At 39.2% G+C, this 21,449-nt stretch overlaps 2 protein-coding genes across 2 annotated transcripts in view; both read right to left on the bottom strand.

Annotated features, from left to right (window-relative positions):
- Positions 1-2,416: 2,416 nt before the first annotated feature.
- Positions 2,417-10,741, bottom strand: CLDN12 (claudin 12). The gene is made up of 3 exons (XM_039710491.1): positions 10,690-10,741; positions 8,429-8,495; positions 2,417-6,374 (listed from the first exon to the last, which is right to left on the bottom strand). Exon 3 carries the CDS (start codon positions 6,350-6,352, stop codon positions 5,615-5,617), a length of 738 nt encoding a protein of 245 aa, XP_039566425.1. The 5' UTR covers positions 6,353-6,374; positions 8,429-8,495; positions 10,690-10,741; the 3' UTR covers positions 2,417-5,614.
- A 1,671-nt stretch (positions 10,742-12,412) lies between these two features.
- The window catches only part of CFAP69 (cilia and flagella associated protein 69), a 53,544-nt gene continuing 44,507 nt past the window's right edge, over positions 12,413-21,449 (bottom strand). Inside the window, 6 exon segments of the mRNA XM_039703661.1 lie at positions 12,413-12,642; positions 13,373-13,496; positions 14,684-14,761; positions 15,400-15,507; positions 18,606-18,658; positions 19,570-19,643. Coding sequence (XP_039559595.1) covers positions 12,413-12,642; positions 13,373-13,496; positions 14,684-14,761; positions 15,400-15,507; positions 18,606-18,658; positions 19,570-19,643 — 667 coding nt within the window.

Here is a 21,449-nt window from a genome sequence, read left to right on the forward strand (position 1 = left end):
ACATGCTGAAGCCTCTTGAATAGTAGGACACAAAGAGTCTGCAGTAACATAAGACAGATCCAGGACCTGTTTCAGGTAACAACTTATTTTTGACATAACTGCTCGTCTTTATTTAAACTCCAACATGAATTTGTAAATGATCTTATACATTTGCTTATAAATATATTGTGGCTTTGGCAAGAAAACTAGAGCAGTTACAGACCCTCTGACTGGTGGAAGTGTTGTAATATGGGATGATAAGACCACAGAGAGACTGGAGCACCAAGCTTTGGTGCTGAAATGTCAGCCTTGGGAGTGATGACTACACAGCAGGCATGGCAGATAGCTAAGAAGTGGTACTGAGCACTTGGGTCAATGCCTGTGGTCTCCAAGGATGCATCCTGCCTGGGCAGTACTTGCATGCTGTGTTTTCCAAGTTTGCTTATATTCCTCTAGGAGCCTTGGATGACGAGTAAAGTTTATTCAAATACTTAGAGCTTTCATTACATATTTTTCTGTTTGTTAGAACAGCAACTAGGACAACAACAACTCTTAGAAGTCCAGTTGTCTGGTCTCCTCAAAACAATCAGTAACTCATACACTACAGCTCACCACAATTACTACTGCCCTTTCTCAGCCTTTACATCTCTTTGCAGCTGCCACACTCAGAAGACAAGGACCCCATACTGACCAGCCTAATACCCGACTAACCAAATTGACTCTTTGGTACATAGACAAAAAGCAGTTTTAAAAGCAGTAAAAACTTCTTATCCTCCAATAAGGTCTCTCTATGTCCCTCTTAAAGAATAATGGTGCAGCAGTGGAACAAAAAAAAATCTTACAGGAAAGCTTATGTTGCTTCTGAGGTGCACTACTGCTCAGGAGGTACATGAAGGGATAAGTAACATTACATAAGTAACACCTAATGAACCACACACGTGAACACAAGTCCTGCGAAATAAAACAGGAAAAAACTGCCAAGACATTTGTTTCCAATGAGCACAAATAGGTGGGGTAGTTTTTTAGGAATTTTAGTATGAAAAAAATGAGTCACTCCCACATTTTGGAAGAAACTGAGTTCTCTGTGTGCCAGTATTTATGCCAACATCCAACCAGCCCCTAGGTTTATACCAGCTCAAAGAGAGAGAGCAGGCCTGTCTGAAAGTGACAGCAAAGGAGGAAATGAACCCACTGAAGCAGAGATTATAAAATCATTTTTCCACCCCCTCAAATGCGTTGTGGTACTGACAACTGCTTTTTACTGCGCCTACTGCACAAGAACAGTTCTCATACAAACCATTTCCCAAGACACATAAAACCCCAATCTCCTAGAATGCCAGCTGAGAAGACTAAAAATCCTGGGGAATTACTAGCAAGTGTCACTCTGTTCTGCAAAATAATTCAGGTTTTGTGAACTTTAACTATGGTATCAGCATTTTTAGCACTCAGTGTGTTTTTGTATTTTGCCCCTTAACAATGGGGAAAGGCTCAGCGTAGCAAAGTGTGTTTCGAGGTGGCTGCTGCTACCTACAGCTATTCCCCAGTACGCATCTCCTGCGGAAAAGCCACCTGGGGAAGCATTCAGGCAAGGCAGTCAAGTCCACACACCACACTCACACAGCCAGCTCAGCGAAGAGAGGCCAAAGGGCCTTTTGTATGGCCAGCTCCAGCGATGTTTATTGCATCCATCACGCCAAAGGGAAGCCAGGGTCAAAAGACAAGACCGTGTGCTGTGCACAAGGGTAAGTATGTGGTCAGTGGCCAATGGGCTGAAGGGGGCTGGCACCAGGGTTACCATAACCAATTAGGAAACAGGGAAAGGAGAAACAACGAGAATTTGGGACATATGGGGAAAGGAACAGGGGTGGATCATGGTGTTGTGCAAGACTCCATGGGGAAGTCCTTTCTGTCCACCTAGGCAGGGAAAACTCTATGGTATGTCTAAGGCAATGCCCTGGAGATCTCCCTCAGGTGGAAGGATTCAGAGGATTCCACAGCTCAGTACTGAGTTCACCATAACCCTGCTGAGCTGTAGTAGCCAGGAGCAGCACACAACAGAAGTGAAGCACCAAGAACCACTATCATCCTTCCGGAGTGCCACAAGTCCCTGGGATACCCAAATGACTTTCACAGGTCAGGAGGCAGCATATTCTCCAGCTGACAGCACATCCTGCACAGCAGATGGGAGGACAGGAGTTTGACTTATCCCCGCTATTCAGAAGGGCTGGTTTGGGGTTTTGTGATGCTTTTAAATACTATTTTGTTTTGCTCAAAGCAGAAGTCCTATAACATTACACATCTAAAATGCAGCATACACATTTTAAACCTGTGTATACACATTTTAAGGCATCCGAAATAGTCTGGTGATCAATATCGAAAGGTAAAGTCTTTCATATTCTAGTAGCTACTGTTTTCAATAAAATGAATCAAAATAAACTGCATTTTTATGAGACTCTTTTATTAAAAATACATATCTTCTGTTTCACATAAAAAGAACCAACACTTAACACAATTGAAAGAAGTTGGACAGGAACTACTTGAAAAAAGACAGGTTCCTGTAATCCCAGAGCACCCAACTTTTACTGCACAAGCTACAAATTAAAATCTTTCTGTTCAAGACCCCAAGTGCTTGTCCTGCACACAGGAGAGCCCAGGAAGGTGCAGCTGGTCACAGGCAGGGGTGCTAACTGCTCCCCAAAGGCTGTTTCCTGGCAGACACACCCGCAGGACACGTGTGCTCTCTCCCAATCCAGGAAGGCCTGTCACTCCCCAGCCCTGGTGCTGGGCATGATGGCAACCTTAGCAAAAAAGCAAACCGTTGGAGTGGCACTCAGCTCAAGTGTCACAGGTTGGCCATATTTTTCTGTAACAAAGGAAATACAGCACAGCACTTCCAGGTAATTTCACTTAGGATCCAGCAGAAACATATTAACAGCATTGATAAAAGAAAACCAGCTATGCTTCAGTGACAGAACATGATGCAACAGTCTTTTTGCTAACTGAAACCTATGCTGGAATCCATTATCTTTTGGAGCTCCACTTTTCATAACTCATTCATCTCTGGCTTTTGGAATGACACAATTCCCAAACCAACAAGTTATCAGCTTAGGCAGCAGCAAATACTAATTAAAAGTTCTGTGCATAAAAATCCAAGTCAGAATACAAAAGAGCTGTCAGAGACATCTGCTATTAAAGTGCACAGAAAACAACACTGGCTAAACGTACATTCTTGTAGAAAGCAACAGTTTGCCAGGCTGTCATTCTTGTTCTGGAGATGCTGAAAATTCAGCTCCTTTTTAAGTCACCAAGAGACACATTCATCAACTCCTAAAAATGATCAAAATGCTTTACAAATTTAGGCTCAAAGAGTGTATCAGATGCTGACTATAACATTTACTGGCCAACTCATAACTGAAGCAAGGCACAAAGACGACAAGACACTGAAGTGATGCAGAAGCAAGATGACATTAAATCACAAACCAGTGGCCCCTTTACTTTGACTTTACAAGGCATTAAAGGATATGGGCAACTAAACCAGCAACAGTGTTTGACAACCAGACTAACAGTAAAGCCAAGTTCAGTTTTGAAGAAAAAAAATCTGGCTTGCATGTCATTACACGTGTTCTAATCCCATGCAAGTCACGATCTGATTAAAAAAGATACTTCATACTCTCATACCCTGTAAACCTAAGAGTATCATATTTAGGCCTTTAGAGGCATATCTCCTTACATATTCTTTATTATCTACAGTGTTAATTCCTTTAGACTGCTGTTAAATCAAGCACTGTGTTAAAGGCCTGTCACTTTACTGACTATGCTGGGAATTATGATAGAGATCAGCGTCCTCCCTTAGTCCACTGAAGTCTGAGATCTGCCAGCTAAAACACAATCTTTCTTTGCACACTGTTATTTCACAAACTTTAACAGACCAAGACTTTCCCATTACAGTACTTGTTTCTATTTCTAACACCTAGAGGATGAAACTAAATGGTTTTCAGGACCTTGGATGAATTTTCAGAACTGGAATTAAAGAAATTGATTTGATTTTTTTTTTTAAGAAAAACAAATTTATTCTGAGATTAATGAAATGCAAATATTCACTAAGCTCTAGAATGCCACCAATCAAAACAGCTTTCCTTACTGGGATGACATCTTAAACATAAGATCTCAATTTACCAAAACCTGAGAGAATCAAATGCTTGCTTTAATTAAGCAGTCTTCAGTTCACTGTCATGAAATTTTCAAGTAATGTCAAAGCCCATATTGAAGAGCTTGGATCCTTAGGGCTCATCTGCTGCTCTGTATTTTAGAAGGCAAAAAGTGATTTACAGACATCCCAGGTAGGGAATTTATAATCCCTCCTCATCCTTGTAGAGCTACATGGTGAAGGTCGAAAGTTATTCAAAATCTCTTCTTATGGAAAATAGAAATAGGAAACTTTCTGCATTTATGAAGTGGCAGCAGGGAAAATAACTGGATTTTGAAAGGTGTTAAAGAACCAGGCTGAAAAGGTTAAGTCTTAATCAGCAATGAAATAAGCTACAGCATGAAAAGTCCATAATCCATAAAGATCAACGCTGAAAAAAACCACAAGCTCGTTGTTCCTTGTATATACGTTTTTAAAAAACATCTAGATTAAAAAATCTCTCCCCAGGGTTATAATTCCCTTTTCAGAGAGACGTTGTTATAATTTGTATACAGCGTTTCAAAAGACTCTTTCATAGTCTTTAGAATTCTTTATGATTTTCCTAACCCTTTCTGCAGTGAGTGACACTTCTCTCCAGAACTGAACACTTTATATCATACTTGAAAATCCATTTTTAAGAAGGCCTTCAAATAAAACATTCAAGGTTCCAATCACAATTTTAAAATACTAGTGTTTTTAGTTTTAATCACAAAATAGATCTAGTGAATTTGCTAACTTAGTAAAAAACAGACTAGAAATAAAATTCACAAAAGATTTCTAGCCTCCAGCAATTCACAAAATGCTATTACAGCATAGAACAACACTCTTAGTTAAAGCAGTTTTATTCCTTCTGACAGCTACTTTGAAAATAAAGGGTAATTTGGCACTAATTCTGTTACAGAAGTTCCTAAGCAAGTATCTGTTTGTGTGTACAGTGAAAAACAAAGAACAGAATTAGTCTGCCAAACACCCTTTTCAGACATCACATATTACAATGTGTGGGTCAGGATGAACAAGAAACTCAGTGAATCCCCTACACCCACTTCTATTGCCTACATCTGGACAATACCCGGGTGCAAGGGTCTTACAATGAGATCGGAATCTAGGAATAGCTTATCAAATTTGAAAGACATTCACACTTCCTTTGACATCAGCAAGCAAAATGATGGATGCATACAATTGTTAGTGTACTGTTCCAGCATTAGCAGCAACTGTGACTGTAGTGAGCTCAGAGTCAAAAAAATAAGGAAAAAAAGGAAAGGTGGTCAAGAAAAATAAACAGACCAGAACAGCAACAGACTTGCTGAACTCGGGCCTCCATGGCTTTGCGCCTTGGGAAACTTGACCTTATAAAGGATTATGCTCAGTGCATGGCAGCACAGAGAATCAAGCCTGCAATTTTCATGGCTTGAACGAGCACAAGAGCTTGGCTTCCAAGGCTTTGTCTCCTTAAGATGAATGTGTCACAACAGGAATGTCAATTTCTACAGCAGAGAGGCGAGAACGTGCGGAGTAGGGCTGAGAGGCATAGCTGTGCATGCTGGGGGCGTGGGAATACAGGGGCTGCCAGAAAGGAGAAGGGAGGCTTTTGCATGCACAGTACCACAGGAACAGCAGGATGGAAGTGAAAAACAGACCGCCAGCGCTGGCAATGGCAATAAATACAGAGATGTCAAAGCTGAAGATGGGCTCGTATTTTCTGTTCAGATAATTGTTATAAAAAATGACCCAGATGGACGGAGTGAGACAAATGGCACAGGCAAGCAGGAACAAGAGGCCGGCCACGAGATGGCAGCCTGCGCTGTTTACCAGGCACTTGGCCAGTTTGACGTTCGGCACGCTCGATACAAAGGCTGTGTTACACATGCCAATCATGCAGAGGAACAGAGCTGAGACAGCAGTAAACATACTCAGAGGAAGGGCAAACTGAAGAACACGCAAATCCAGCTGATCGACAGCTGTGTACCACTGTGGGTCATAGATCACACAGTCTCTGCTCCCATCAAAGCGCGCACACTTGATCCAGAGTCCAGTGTAAACGGTCACGTTCCTCTCATTCTTGTTGTACGTGTACAGTCTCATCTGCCTCCAGTTTGGAAGCAGAACTGCTGCAAGGAGCCCAGCTACTGAGGCTGTTCCACTGAGGAAGGCCAGTACAGTTGCTGCATGAACATCCCGGCAGCCCATATTTGCCCACAGAGGCTGTTTCCTGCAATTAAAAAGAAAAATATAAACGAAAACTATGGACACAGGACTATCTACAGCTGATTTTTGATTTTAATAAACTTAGATGACAGTTAGTAGGCACTAACTCTGTGGCACCTTCTTGTCTGACACACTTAAGACAGTGGTAACACTGTCTTAAAAACCACTAAATTCATGCTTTGATGAAATGTCAGGTTATTTCACAGACTTCTCAGCTGACAGACTGTTGAAGTTGCTGTGTTCAAGATGAAAAAGAAGCACATTTGAATGTGTGAGTCTACACAGCCATGATTTAAGTCCACCTGTCTTCAACTGGCAACTCCCTGTCTTTAGCCCAGATACAATATCAGAGCACATGCTCAGTCCTACCATGCTGCTGCATGAGTAAAAGGGAGTTGCTTAAAATCTGCATCATTAGACTGGCAGGGAATGCATATGTAGGCAGCTATACTCATTTTATATAGGCCAAACTGTTGACAAGAGCTGCGAGAGTGGTGGAGGCTCTGTTGAGTAACTTACTATGAATTTTTCAACCTGCCACACTACTCCTGCCTTTCAGAATCAACTGTCCAAGCACACAAACAATTACAGAAAGCAGATGACTTTTCAGCTTTCACATTTTCCATTCCAGAACAATAAAACCATTCCTTTTCAATATAACCATTGTCTGCATACCTACTATAGCCTCTTGCCTGCAGAGATGCTGAGAAAGTCTCAATGATGGGCCTTTACAAAACAAACAAAAACTTAAAAAAAAAAAACCAACCCAAAACTCCATTCAAGTTATCAGTTATCCCTTCTCTGCATGACCAAGATATATCAAAGAAGCCTAATACATAACACACTCTGAGAATTTACCCCAGAGTGTACTTGAAGCCGGACACTAAGAATTATAGTACCTAAAAATGAACAGATACTTTGCAAATTCTTACTGAGCACCATTCAGTTATAAACTCCTTCTGAAATTTCTTCCAAATTATTATACTGCACTGTGCATATCTATCAAAAGTCCGAACTCATAAAACAATCCCTTAAGTACCAGAAGTTCTGCTTAATGCACATACCAGCAACTGAGTATCTGTATCACAGAAAGGTTATAGACATGGCTGCAAACAAAAAGGCAACTGGATCTGATCCCTCACTCTCCTTTTGCAAACATCCAATGACCAGGGAGCTCCAGTTATCAGGTAAGGAATTCCCATGGATACTGGAAACACACTAAAAGCATTATCAAGCCATACAGCTAGCCAGCATTCTATTGATTTATAGACAAATAAATGAAGTTCAATTCATTTCCTAAGAAAGCATTAGGCAATTATTTTATGCCCTCGAACCCTGAAGAACTGCACTGCCACGTGGACATTTTCATTTAAGTGCTGATCACTGTCTAGATTCTAAAGCAGCACTCTGGAAAGAAATAATGACAACCACATTAATGCTAAAAAACTACCTTGTTTGTCAAAAAGATAGCATTATATTGTTGCTAAGGATAGCTGAGCGTGGGCAAGCTTCTCTTCCCATGGCAGTAAACTTTTCAGATGGCAGGTCATTAACAGGATAGCCCCTGGGTAGAGGGACCAGAGAAGTATTTCCATTATGATTGTTTTAATGTGATGCTTAACCCTAGCTTTGGTAAGGTCAAAACAATCAACTTGCAAGAAAATGGAACTCTAACAAATGAACTTCAGGGGTAAATCTAATATTGCATCAAATTTTGTTCTCCTCAAGCTTGATGCTTTTGCTGTTCCATAAAGAGCTTGCTTTTACGTGGATACAACTGGCATGCAGACAGGGCATACTCCAAGATAGAGCTGTACATGAGCCAGCTGGAATAAACACATGACTGACCATTTTCAGAAACCTGCTGTTTCTGAAAATTCATTTGTAGTAGTAGATTACAGAAAACAGGCACGTTACCCACCATCCCTTCCATCAGGAGAGACCTATCCCATCTTGCAAGTACTTCTGGCTTTATGATTGTAATTATAGCTTCAGATCCCTAATGAAGACAGTAAGAAAAGAGGTGTTGTCTTAATTAGATGGCTTCAGTGCACTTACCAGCAGTGTCCTCAAACTAATAGAAACTTTAGCAACTTCTATAAGCAGGAAAAAGGTGTTACTGGATCTAAAAAACAGAACAAAGAGTCAACATCACATTTGTTTCATGCAATTTCAGCAACAGCATTTACATTGCAATTCAGGAATTAGGAATATCAGTTATGTTTGCATTAGGCCAACTCCGTCACCTCTACAATTGGTTCTTATTTAAAAAACACAACTCAAACTACTTTTTTTTCTTTCTTCAATTTTTTTCTCCAGAGCTTGCACTTTATCTATTCATCTCAAAAGACAAAGGTGCAAAAAACTGCTTCTCTCATGAGCATTCAAAGACACAGAGTCTGCATCCTGAATTTCATTTTTTAGCAAAAAATCCATAAGAAGTCATACCAAATGATTACTGCAGATGTTAGGTTCAAGGCTGCACTTAAACTGCAGTGAGGAAAGGGTGCAATGATTATTTAATGTCAGAAAACAAAGGACAAGCTCTACATTGTTTATGTATCTTGTGGGTCACTATTCCTTCCTGCTTTCTACATGAAGGTTTCAAGGAAACTGGAGAAAACCAGGAAACACTGGTAATGCCTTTTCAACAGCTGCCCAGCTTTTCCAGAGGAAAAGATCCTCTTGTGGATTTTCTACCCCCACATCTAAGTCCCAGTATCAAATCTGCAGGTCAAAATATATAAATCACTTTACTACTGGACAGCATCAGACCTCCAAGTATGTCAGTAGGCAACTGTTAAAAGTAACAACATACTGACAAAATTGTTGGGCTAACGTGCAAAGACAGAGCTTATTCTAAATTACCCATATCAAACCCTGAAATATTTTAAAATTCATATATGAATAGTCTCCATCACCTACAAAAACAGCAAAGAAATCCTTCTATCAAACTATCTAGGCAAGAAAGAGACTTTACAACACAGTCATGAACCCTGATTTTTTCACTGAATGAGAAAGAAGGCTTCAGATTTGGAAACTCATTAATAAGAATGCTATTGCATATAAGACACAACTGCAGACACACAGCTTGGAGCAGCAGCTTTTGTTCACTAACATTACTGATGAATTTTCAAGCTTTCTGTGCACTTTGCAGCTGAAGCCAAGATAAACACACAGACCTCCCTCTGCAGGTTCACACCCATGAACAACCACAACAACATAATTAAGCAGAAAATTACTGCAGGCAAACAAAGAGGGAGCTGTGCCCAGCCCAGGAGTCCCCCCCATTAAATGATGAAAATAAAAAATTGCTGCAGGCAAACAAAGCTGTCAGAGGGAGCTGTGCCCAGCCCAGGAGTCCCTCCCATTAAATGATGAAACTTGTGTTGTAATAAACAGATACAGAGCAGCTATAGAATATTCCCCAATACCCAACTCATTTCTGCAGACATGGAGTTTATTTTGTTTTTTTCTTCCTCTCTTTAGTCCATCTGATTTTATTGTCTATTCCTAGTGGTGTTGAACAACTAGGGACCCCAGCCACTTGCCAACTAGTTGTCCAAGGGAAGAAAGCACACTCTGGCCAGATAAAACCCTGCCTTGCCTTAGATTCTTGGCTTCAGCTTCTTCCATCAACTGGTAAGTCATTAAAGGCCCACAAGATTAAAAAAAAAAAATTGAAAAAAGACAACAAAAAGGACATTTACTATAGACATAATTCAGAAATTAGTAAAACCAGCTCTGTTCCCTTGCACGGCCGGGAGAAGCCCACGGTCTGGGAAGCATCACTATTTAGTAAAGCCCTGGAGGAGAGAAGTCACAGTATAATTTATGAACACAAACGGCTGCCTAACTATCCACAACACCATCAGCAGTTCAAAAATTTTCACGAGTTTTGGCTAATTGGCCACCGGAAACTGGAGGCCTAAAGCTCGCCACTTTCCAGGGACCGGTTCAGAACCACTGCCGCCAGTCTTTTTTTTTTTTTAATGCTGGGAATCAATCATGCAGTTCCACGTTCTACAAAACTCCTTTTAAAATTAAGTATAGCCGTATCGAGTTAGAATTAACGATCCTAGCTAGCAGATTAGGACTTCCAAGAAAAACTTGGAGGGGGGATAATTATTTTATCGACTGAATGGGAAAGAGCAGCTGACGCACGGAGAGAACACAGAGAGAGAACCCCGGGGAGCACCGCCGATCCCCGCCCGCGCCCGGAGCCTGCCGCACTGCGATCCCGGACTCGCGGGGGAGCCGGGAAGCGCCGCGGGGCCCGGGCTCGCCGTGCCGTGCCGTGCCGTGCCGTGCCCGCTCACCTCGCCGCCGCGCACAGGAGCCGCCATGGCCGCCGCTCCGCCCGGCGCATCCCGGCCCATCCCGGCGCATCCCGGCGCATCCCGGCACACCGCGGCTCCGCGCCTGCCGCTTCCCGCGGGAACGGGGGACTCCGCCAGCCCGGGCCGGAACGCCGCTGCTCTGCAACACGTCCCGGCGATAAGGCGAACCCGACTGCGGCAGGCAGCTACGGCCCACGGCGCTCAGCTGCAGTCAAACCATGCTGCCTGTTAGTCCGAACACAGCCCCACTCCCCCCTTAATGAGAGAGGTTAACACCGGTGTTCGCAAAGTCCGGGAAAAATAAAATGCTATTTTCAGCTGTGAAACAACAGCCTGCAGAAAAGGAGGCTCAGGGGTGATGTATCACTCTACAACCCCCTGGAAGGAGGCTGTAGCCAGGTGGGGGTCGCTCTCTTCACGACAGGATGAGAGGAGATGTCCTCAATCTGTACCAGGGCAGATTCAGATTGGACATCACAAGGAATTTCTTCACAGAAAGGGTAGTGGGCTGCCCAGGAAAGTGGACGGTAAAGGTGTTTAAGGAAACAGTGGACATGGCACTGAATGCCAGGGTCTAGTTGACAAGGTGGTGTTCAGTCATTGGTTGGACTCAATCTCACAGGTCTTTCCCAATCTAATTGATTCTGTAAAATGGAGTATTAAAAACAATTGACAGTCTATTCTTAGCATTAGGGAAAGCATATTAGCCCTTAACACAGTAAGAATCAGTACCAATGATAAAAAAAATGCATTATGAGAAACCATACCTTTCTTCCCGGTGACTGCTTTAACAAAATTTAAAAAAGCAGGGTATGATACATATACTACAAAACAAAACTAAACCAAACTAAAAGGTTTTAATGTATTCAATCTTATTTTGCTTTACAAGCAATTTAATAGCTTTAAAGTACAAAACACCCTGACAATAAAGGACTTCAATTTTTTTTTTCAAAGTAAAATGTGAGTGTGCCTTCTTGTAATACAAAATCTGGAACACTAAATATTTCCAAAAATGTATAGCTCTGTTGAGAAGAAGCACTATTCTTCACCAAATTGTAACATAAACCCAACAACTCCATAAAAGGAGGAATCACAAATTGAGCATAGGAATTTGGAATCAAGATTTATACAGCTAAGATAACTGCAGTAGGCACCAGCAGGTATCAAAAAAACCTCCAACATTACAAATTAGTCTTGCTTTTAGTGCTCCTACAAGTCACTTCCTAGTAGCCATTTATATGTGTTTTCCTTTAAATCCTTAAAACCAACAAACCCCCTACAATCCAATGCCTGTCACAACAGCAGAACTGGTTCACCTTAGAAGCTCCAGATCTTAGAAAATTCCTCCATCAGACATTTCCTTTGGTTCTTCTGATGCCCACAGGACATGTAGAGTTGTTGAACTTGCTCCTTTGTGCAAGTTATATTCCTCCATTCCTCTCGCTTGGCAAAAAAATATTCCAGGGATCACCAGGTATTGAGCAGTGTTTTGAGTTACACATACTTTGGTCTTTACACTGTTGAGCTTCGTAGCCAATGTAAATAAAAAAAACAAACTTGTCTCTTTCTCCATTGTGCCCTACCCAAGTGCCTAAACAAGGAGGGAAGCAGGCAGTGATGCAAGAGGGAACAATTAACTGGAAGGTCTGCACAACAAAGGCTTCATGGGCATAGTTAAAATATTAAAATGTACTGGATCCATTCAGGAATGTCAGCTTCTATTCATTTGCTCTTCTTTGGAAGTTTGTAAAAGCAGGAGTTTCTTTTTCCGATATTCTTCATTCACCTGCTCTGCTTGCTCATCTATGGATTTTCTTAGACATGTTTTGAGTTCCTCAATTCCTTCTCCAGTATACGTAGATATAGGAATTACCTCTCTGAATTCAAGAGTATTTTCTGGAATCATTTCTTCCTCTAGTAAGTGAAAGAAGTCTGAAAAATTGTATTGAAAGAGTTAGTACAATCCCCTGTATCACTACAAGTACTGTATCACTACAAAGCCCATAAAATCCCATTAAATGTAGAAAATAAACTTTAATAAATTACAGTTATAAACATAGCTATAATTAATATACATACAATCTGCATAATTAGCCTTCTCAAATCTCAAAAGACAAGCACTAATACAGCAGTTATACCATTCTTAATGTGGCCATGAGAAGATTCTATGCACTTCCAATGAGTACAAAGAAATCCCAAGTTGCAGAATATGGGTGAATATGGCTCTAAGCCTTTCTGGTTTCTACACACTCCAGGAAAGAGAAAACAATTCACCCCAACATAATTGCAAGACTGAAATAAACCTACATAGACCTTTCCATCATTTTCAAGTTTTTAGGCCAAAATCATATGAAAAACGGTACACATATCAGTGCCTGTGAGGAGACCTTCTATGCAGGTTACTCTTATTCCAGACACCTAGACTGGAAACTTGCTCTTTCATATCATGGCTGGGAAAGATCATCTGGGATATCTCTATTTTATTACAATCATTTAAATGCATATAAACACAGCTCTAAATGCAGGAAGTGATTTTAAACATATGTTCCAGTAAGAAATGTACTAGCTGACTTCAGCTTCAAACAACTCTCTGCCAATGCAGTTATCCATATGAAATCTTACTGCTACTTTTGATGAGAGTTGTTGTCGGAATTTCATTTACCTTGAGGATTCTCTAGTTGTGTCATAAGTTCATCCAAGTTATCCTTTGCACAAGGCAAATCCATTTTATTAATGGCAAGAAGTGCAGGCTTTGTTACAAGTTCTTCTTTGTACAGCTCCAGTTCCTTAAAAGAGAAGTAAATTTCCTTTAGTAAGTATTTGTAGTTTAACAAGTGCTACTTCAATTTTACATTTCCTCTTGCATTTGTTTAATTGCCTAAATAGCCCTTCTTGCCCAAGCAGCTGTGAGTTTGACTCACGTGCTCAAGGCTGATAGAATACAGCACAGAAGAAAATGTTCAGTGATTCAGTAATTTTTTTGCTCAAAGACAGATTTCAGGTAAACAGGCTAGCTCATTCTGAAATGCCTCTTACAAAAAGAATGAGAGTTTTAGTTTTTTGTTTATTCATTCATGAACACAAAATCATTTTCAGAAAAACTTCAGACCTATAAAACATATAAGAAAATAATTTAGAGAGTGTTATAATTCTTAAACATTTTAATATTAGAAAATCACAACCTGAATAAACTAAAAATAAACAGCAATACCCAAAATTTACAAGATTCATCAACTTCAGTCACACAGAGATAAAATTTAAGTTACATAACATGTATTATTTTAATTAGAAGCACAGTTAAGAGATGGAAATAGTGAATGACTGCAAAGCTGGGGCCTGATGTTGGTTCATGCAGTAAGGGCATCAAGGCAGGGCTTTAACTGTAACCACACATTTCTACTTCTAAAAATGCTACTGGGTTGGGGAACTGAAAATTATCTGTCTTTTTACCTTTACTTGACTGTAAGAAATATTATTTCTACTTCTAAAAATGCCACTGGATTGGGGAAACTGAAAATTATCTGTCTTTTTACCTTTACTTGACTGTAAGAAATATCCCACATGCTGCATAGATTAAACAATTCTATTAATAATTATGTGGTACCCAACATAAACTAGAGTGGTTTAACCTGGACAAGTAAAAATAAAGACTTCATAATTTTGGAGAATCTCTTTGGTCACTGGCTTTATATTATAAATCCAGAAGACACACTGACATTTGAATGTTTCTTGATCAAAACTGAGCCATTCTCTTGACTCAACTACAGCTGTCACGTAGGAATACAAGAACTCACCTTTGTTAGAAGCAATATTGTTTCAAAGGCTGTTCCATTTTGGAGAATCTCTTTGGTCACTGGCCTTATATTATAAATCCAGAAGACACCTAACATTTGATTGTTTCTCCATCAAAACTCAGCCATTCTCTTGTCTCAACACGTAACTACAGCTGTCACATAGGAACACGAGAACTCACCTTTGTTAGAAGCAATATTGTTTCAAAGGCTGTTCTGAACTGAGTCTTCATAGACAGCTGAAACCCAGAAATATCAACCTGAAAAAGTTACACAAAAACAAGTTTTTGTGGTGTAAAATTATGCTACAGTATTAAGGTACTCTCCAGCAACTACTTTGCCCTGGAATGTCCATGGCAGTGTGTTCACTCCTGGGCAAATAACAGAGGTCTACTAAACAGCAAAGAAACATCAGACACTGGAGGCACAAACTGCTTAATTCTGATACAGTGTTTCTCAAAGGCCTGGATTTTAAACTTCTTAAGGGAATCTTACAGCAAAAAAAAAAAAATCATGGTTTTGGTATGCTTGGAACACTTCATTGTTCTAAATTAATTAGAAATTTTCAATGATAAATTCTATTTAAGAACTTAATTTATCATTAGTCATTTTTTAAACTTCTTACGGGAATCTTACAGAAAAAGAATAAATCAGGGTTTTGGTATGCTTGGAACACTTCATTGTTCTAAATCAGAAATTTTCAATGATAAATTCTATTTAAGAACTTAATTTATCATTAGTCATTTGAGTGGTCCATTCTGTAAACACAATTACAGCTCTATTTATCATAATCATGCAAATTATAATTTATTTTCTAAATTCCAACTACATTTCAATTAAGATGTATTCAATTTATTGCATTTTGATTTCAATAAACTGTAAATTTTATTTAACTTACAACTAAGAGAAGCTGTTTGGTTCTCTCTACATGTTTGAGAAATTTGTGGCCCATTCCTTTGTTTGCATGTGCACCTTCAATCAGTCCTGGGAGATCAGCTACTGAAATCTAGGAAAACCAAAGTTTCAAACAAAATACTTCCAGTAAGCAAACTGAGGGACTTTAAATTATCAATAGTGATTATCACTATACATAAACAAAAGAACCCAGACAAAATAATATGCATTGGCTGTTTCAGTACATTTACAATCTATCAAGAATACAAGATTAAACAAAATGCTGCTATTACACAGACCTGGTGCTTCTCATGTTCCCCCTGTCTATTTTTTATAGCTGTCTGCAAAGTACAAAATAGAGGCTAATAATACCTCAGCAGAGATCTTACAAAATGTAGCTATTACCTGAGAATAAAACAGACTCTGAAAGGCGAGCATTTAGGCTATCACATTTGTATAGTGACATTTCTCACTGTCACTGAGCAAGCAAATAAAGTCTGTTCCTTGTGGCTACAGAGTATCATTACTCCAGATACAAACCCACTTAACACTGCTCCCCTGAGCAGCAGAAGCTACAAGAATTTGATTTCTGCTCTTCAGCTCAAATGAGACTTTGATTAATCAATCAGCTTCCAGACAGAGCCCAGCAAACACTGGAACAGGGACTTTGTTATTTTCTCTGCTGGTTGAGAGGGCTGTTGGACAGCTGAGGCAGACTGAAAAAAAAGCAGACTGATAATGAAACCCCCCAAAAATGGCTACTCAGTAAGTCACAGAAAGCTAAGACAGAGAGTGAAGTAAAGAAGAGCAAAGGTAGGGTCTTCAAATCTATCTAATGCCCACTGAGTCAGCAACTGGATTAAACTGAACGATACCTGAAGCCAGCACACTATAACATTTCCAGTGTGCTACTTAGTGCAGAAGGGGGCTCAGATACTCTGGTAGAAAATGTAAGTGATTCTGCTAGTTTTCATGATCTGGTACTGAGACCTGAAACCCAACTCTACTCAGATCCTCTACTTCTGTGTCTTTTTTTTTTTTTTTCCAAGCAGTAATGACAGACAGCACTAGGAAACTTGCACATATTTTCTTTTTTATATTGTACTAAGATAAAATGACAAATTGTTACATATCTCTTTAAAAATATCAATGTTTTTTAGGAAAAAAATGAGTCATTGTCCTTTGAATGATACAGGAAAGACACCTCAATCATTGCTCTTAATTACACTGCTTATTTTGTTTTGGATTCAGCAGTTGCAATATGGAGAGTACTTCCTCTTACCCCCAGAAGCTCCACGTGATCACCACCCCTAGTTCCCTCGACTTCAGAAATCAGGTATTTTGTCCATATAGTTTCTATATCGCCCCCGACACTGTGGAATAAAAGCCATGAACTGGAGAAATGGCCAACAGTAAGGATCACTGGCTTTGACAACAAAAAGACTTCAGAAAAGAAAGCCAGGAGTGCAAGTAGATCTCTTGCTGGAGAAAAAGACATCAATGTAAGCAAGAGATCCTCATTGATGGCAGACAGTTTTTTGGAAGGGCTATGAAAAATCCTGTTTATTTGCAGCACAGCTTTCCAGGATTAGCTACCCTAAACTAGCAGATAAAATGAATATAAAAAAATTCTCTGAGACATATTGCATCTCTGCAGGGAACCAGACAAACTAGGCTTACTTTCTTAATACACAGTTTACTTGAAGTTTGTTAAATGAAGCTTTCAAGCATCAGCTACTCAATCTCCTTAGTATTATTGGTTCTGAAAGCAGAAACAGTAGTTTTTTGTCCTTTCATATCTGAGGATTATGTTTTTCTGGTTAACTCATCTGAAACCCTTTTATGCACTTGCCTTTTATCTTGAAAATGATGAGTCCACTACTGCATGTATCATACACTTCAAAAACAAAGTAAAAGCACATCAAAGAAGATTCAAGCTTGAGGAATGAAAATGTTTGATGCAACTTTTAAGTGAAGCTGGGGTCCAAAATCTATTAGCCTCTCTAGTCTCATTTAGCACTGGTCTCCACAGCAGTGGATACTGTAGAAAGGATTCCAGGCACCACACAATTAATGTGACAACTTTTATCTGAAGAAGATTGGAAGACCTTCTTCAGAACTTTTATGTTGAAGAAGATTGAACTCTGGGTGGAACAGAGTTCACAAAAATTGAAGTGGTAGGGCCATAACTCCACCAGTCTTTCACAATTGGATACTGTAGAAAGGATTCCAGGCATCACACAATTAATCAGACAACTTTTATCTGAAGAATTGGAAGACCTTCTTCAGAACTTTTATGATGAAGAAGGTTGAACTCTGGGTGGAACAGAGTTCACAAAAATTGAAGTGGTAGGGCCATAACTCCACCAGTCTTTCACAACCACAGCCTACCACAAAAGGAACTGGACCCAGGTGCCTCATCTCTCAGGTAGAGCACTATCCTCCCTGTTCAGGTAATCACTATCACATTATACTATTTCAGTTTTTAATTAAAAAACCCAACCCACCAAACAAAAAAAAACCACCCCCTACGCCTGAAAAAACAAACCAAACCAACAAAAATGCCACAAAGACAGAAAAAACCTGAAAGAAAGCTAGAACAGCCAACCTTGGAAGTCATCACAAGAAGCTATGGTAGCAGGGTTATAATCACAAAACTTACTGCCATGCACTAATATAGATCTTCAGCTACTGGACAAATCTGCCACTATTTGAATTCTGAAAATTACTCACTCAGTCCAGAGCTCTCTGTACAGGCAGCTTGCAAGAAATTTGCTTCTTCTAAATAAAAATAACAGGCTGCTCTCTGAAACAGTGATTTCTTTCCAAGTCCTGAACTTTTAAGAGTACACTAGGAGACAGCAATCTCAATTCCATGAACAATTTCACACCTCTAAGATTGTAAGCCAGGATTAGAACCACAGAAGGAAGGTAAGAGAAAATGAGAAGCCATTTATTAAAGTGACTTGAAATAAGCTCTACATCATAATGCTGTATTTGGCTATGAAAGTCTCTTATTATTACTTCATAAAACAGTACTTTTCTCACAACTCCTGTTCAACCCGTGTAATTGCATTTGACATGTACACATTATAGATACATATGAAAATACCCACAAGTTTTCATTCTCTTTCTGAAATTCTGTTAAGCAACATAAGTAGTCACTCCATATAACTTTAGCAAACAATCAGAGTGAAGTTTCATACCAACCTGCTTATAATCCGCATACATGATCTTTCCTAGTTCAGGCTGTATTGTTGTGACTGTGGCAAACGGACAGGAAGAAAACAAACTGGTCTTAACATTTAAAAAAATGTTGAAGTTACAAAACATTTAAATATTGTAGAACTTTCTCAGTGTATTTAAATGAAACAAATGTGCAGTCGCAAAAAAAAAAATAGGAAAAGGAATTAAGAAAAAGCAAAATAAGACAGATGAAAATTAGACCACAAAAATTCCAGTGCTTGACCAAGTCTTATCTCTTTCTGCAGTTCTGCTCCAGTCATCCCAAAATGGGAACAGTGAAGGTAGAGAAGTCTCAGACACAAAAACTATTACCTAGGTTATGGATTAGCTTCCAAACAGGGATAAAACAATGAAAGGTAAAGTGGGATAGGACTCTTCAAACTGAGAAAAGGCTGTAGAGAATTGGGAATAGTGCAAAAAGGTCAGTAGGAGTTATTGGTACTTGCACACTTACTTTTTAATTGAAGAAGATCAGATAACTAATTCGAACTTATTGATAGAAAAAAAATAATTCTGTGGACAGATTAAAACCCCAAAATCTTCTCTGTTGCAAGGTAGCAAGCTCTAAAGCATAAAGATATACAAGCAAAGGAACTTGACAGTACATATTCTGGAGACTGAGGATATTACACACCACACAGAGTCTCAGTTGCAATAAACGGGGCTGAGACAAAAATAAATGTTAAATAGACCCTGCATTAACAGGCTGAAGCATTATGGGGGTGTATACATGAAAAACTGAGATGGGTAAAGGAACTGGACACTGAGGCAGCAAGTATCTCCTTGAAGTATTTCTTACAATTAAAAAGCCAGGCAACATTGCTACCCTGTTCTTTATTATAAATATTTACTATAAGCAAGTCAGCGAAAAGACTTCTTTTCCTTCTTGGGAAACATTACTGCTCTAAAAATAAGAGTATGAACTTACATGCATAATTTTCAATCTCAGGTTTGGCATGTGAAATCTTGCTTAACAAGGATGACTTTCCTGCATTTGGAAACCTAGAAGGAAAGTCAGGATTGATACACTGAATAAACACCTATATGATTACTGTATATTTATTTCCAAATGTATTCTTTGATGCTATCAACTCATTTTCGCACTCATTTACTCAGACTATTGGGGTTTTTTTACAAAACAAACAAGCCCTAGATCATTATGATTTACTTTTTGACATAAACTCTGACTAATTTTTCTAAATCAAACAATGCTTCCTAAGGATGCACACAGGAGAGTTATGTAAATACAGGTGTAATTTATTTAAGTGAAATCTTTCAAAGTCACTCAGACAGAAACACAGCATTTACCATCCAGACATACCTGGATTCACTCTTCATGTGCTATAGCTAATTTTGTAAATTATGCTTGCATTCTAAAAAGCTGTCCTGCAAATATCTTACCAGGTGGATTTACAGTCTCTCAGCATACACATCAGGGTTTATGAAAGTCTATACTTTAAGTACCAATGATACCTATGCTAGAGTTCAGCTAACAGAGCAAAGCAAATGCAAACTCAGAGAGAGTGAGACTGCGGATAGACACACACGTACACAGTGTATGAGTAGTTTTAAGGCAGTGAAGTTGCATGAGGGATCCTGAAATTAGTACTGACCTGTTCTGCTACCAAGTAAACCTAAAAGAACACCTAGGAGCTGGTCTGTGCACACCTGTCTGTTATAGCATTTTCGCTTTACAACGGACAGCTATACCTGCATCCTACAAAAGTGTTCCTTAATGGATACACCAGCTTTAACAAAAGCTTCTTCACAGAATATCTCTACCCACTGAAATGAAAACCTAAATTAAGACTGAAATTGTAATTCCCACTTGTTTTAAAGATTAACCTGAGCTGGAAAAGGCACAATAGCTTTGACCCATGTAAAACTTGAAGTTAATGCTGACATCCAAGGATAGACTGCGGTCCTTGTTCTTAGGACTTAGTTCTTGTTCTTAGTTCTTGTTCTTAGCACATACTCCATCCAGAAAGTCCACACAAAACTTAAGTTCCAGTCAAATTCACAAATATTTATCTCAGAATGACCAAAGAAAACTTTCTACAGGCAACTGAACACAGTCACAAGATACAAAGGCAGGTGTCCCACAGAAAACCAAATAGTCCCCACTTGAATACATGGAGAACCATGGCCTGTTAACAAGGCTGGCACTATATTACAGGCCTTTACAAAAGGGCTGTACATAAATCTTTCTTAAAAAAAGAAGAAAACAACCTAATGACTCTTGTAATAGGGAAACTATTGAGTGCAGTTTTCATACACTCTGATGTTGAAAGGTGCCTTAAAGACATTCCAAAAGGCTACTCTGGTCATATACTCCAGAAAGCACTTTGTTTCTACTGAAGTAGATTATGTTCTTTGATGTTTAAATTGCAACCTAGACTAACACATCACAAACTGTACCCAAACTTGATGGGCCTTTCTCAAGTCTACATAGTTTGTTTTTTTTACCTGATCTAATAGCAAACCACTCACAAAAAAGGCAAAAATAGCAAACAAAGAGATCAAAGTACAACCACAACCATTGGAGGCTGATTCATACTCTCAAAAAGTAAATTATATGCTTCTCTAATTGACTAATAATGATTTTTGTGTCCATTTTGAAGGCAAACTGTCAGCTAAAATACAAGATTAAAGAAGCATCGGCATCATAAAACTCCTGTACTTTCTCACTGATCAAAACAAGAAAAAAATTCTGTCAGGTAATTACTGAAGACCAATTGAAAATTGTAACTTCAGAGAAATTTTATACTGTCAAAATTATTTCTAATAAAAAATATAGTTAGTGGATCA

Source organism: Passer montanus, unplaced genomic scaffold, assembly GCF_014805655.1.
Source record: "Passer montanus isolate IOZ18808 unplaced genomic scaffold, ASM1480565v1 scaffold10, whole genome shotgun sequence".
NCBI classification, from domain to species: Eukaryota; Metazoa; Chordata; class Aves; order Passeriformes; family Passeridae; genus Passer; species Passer montanus.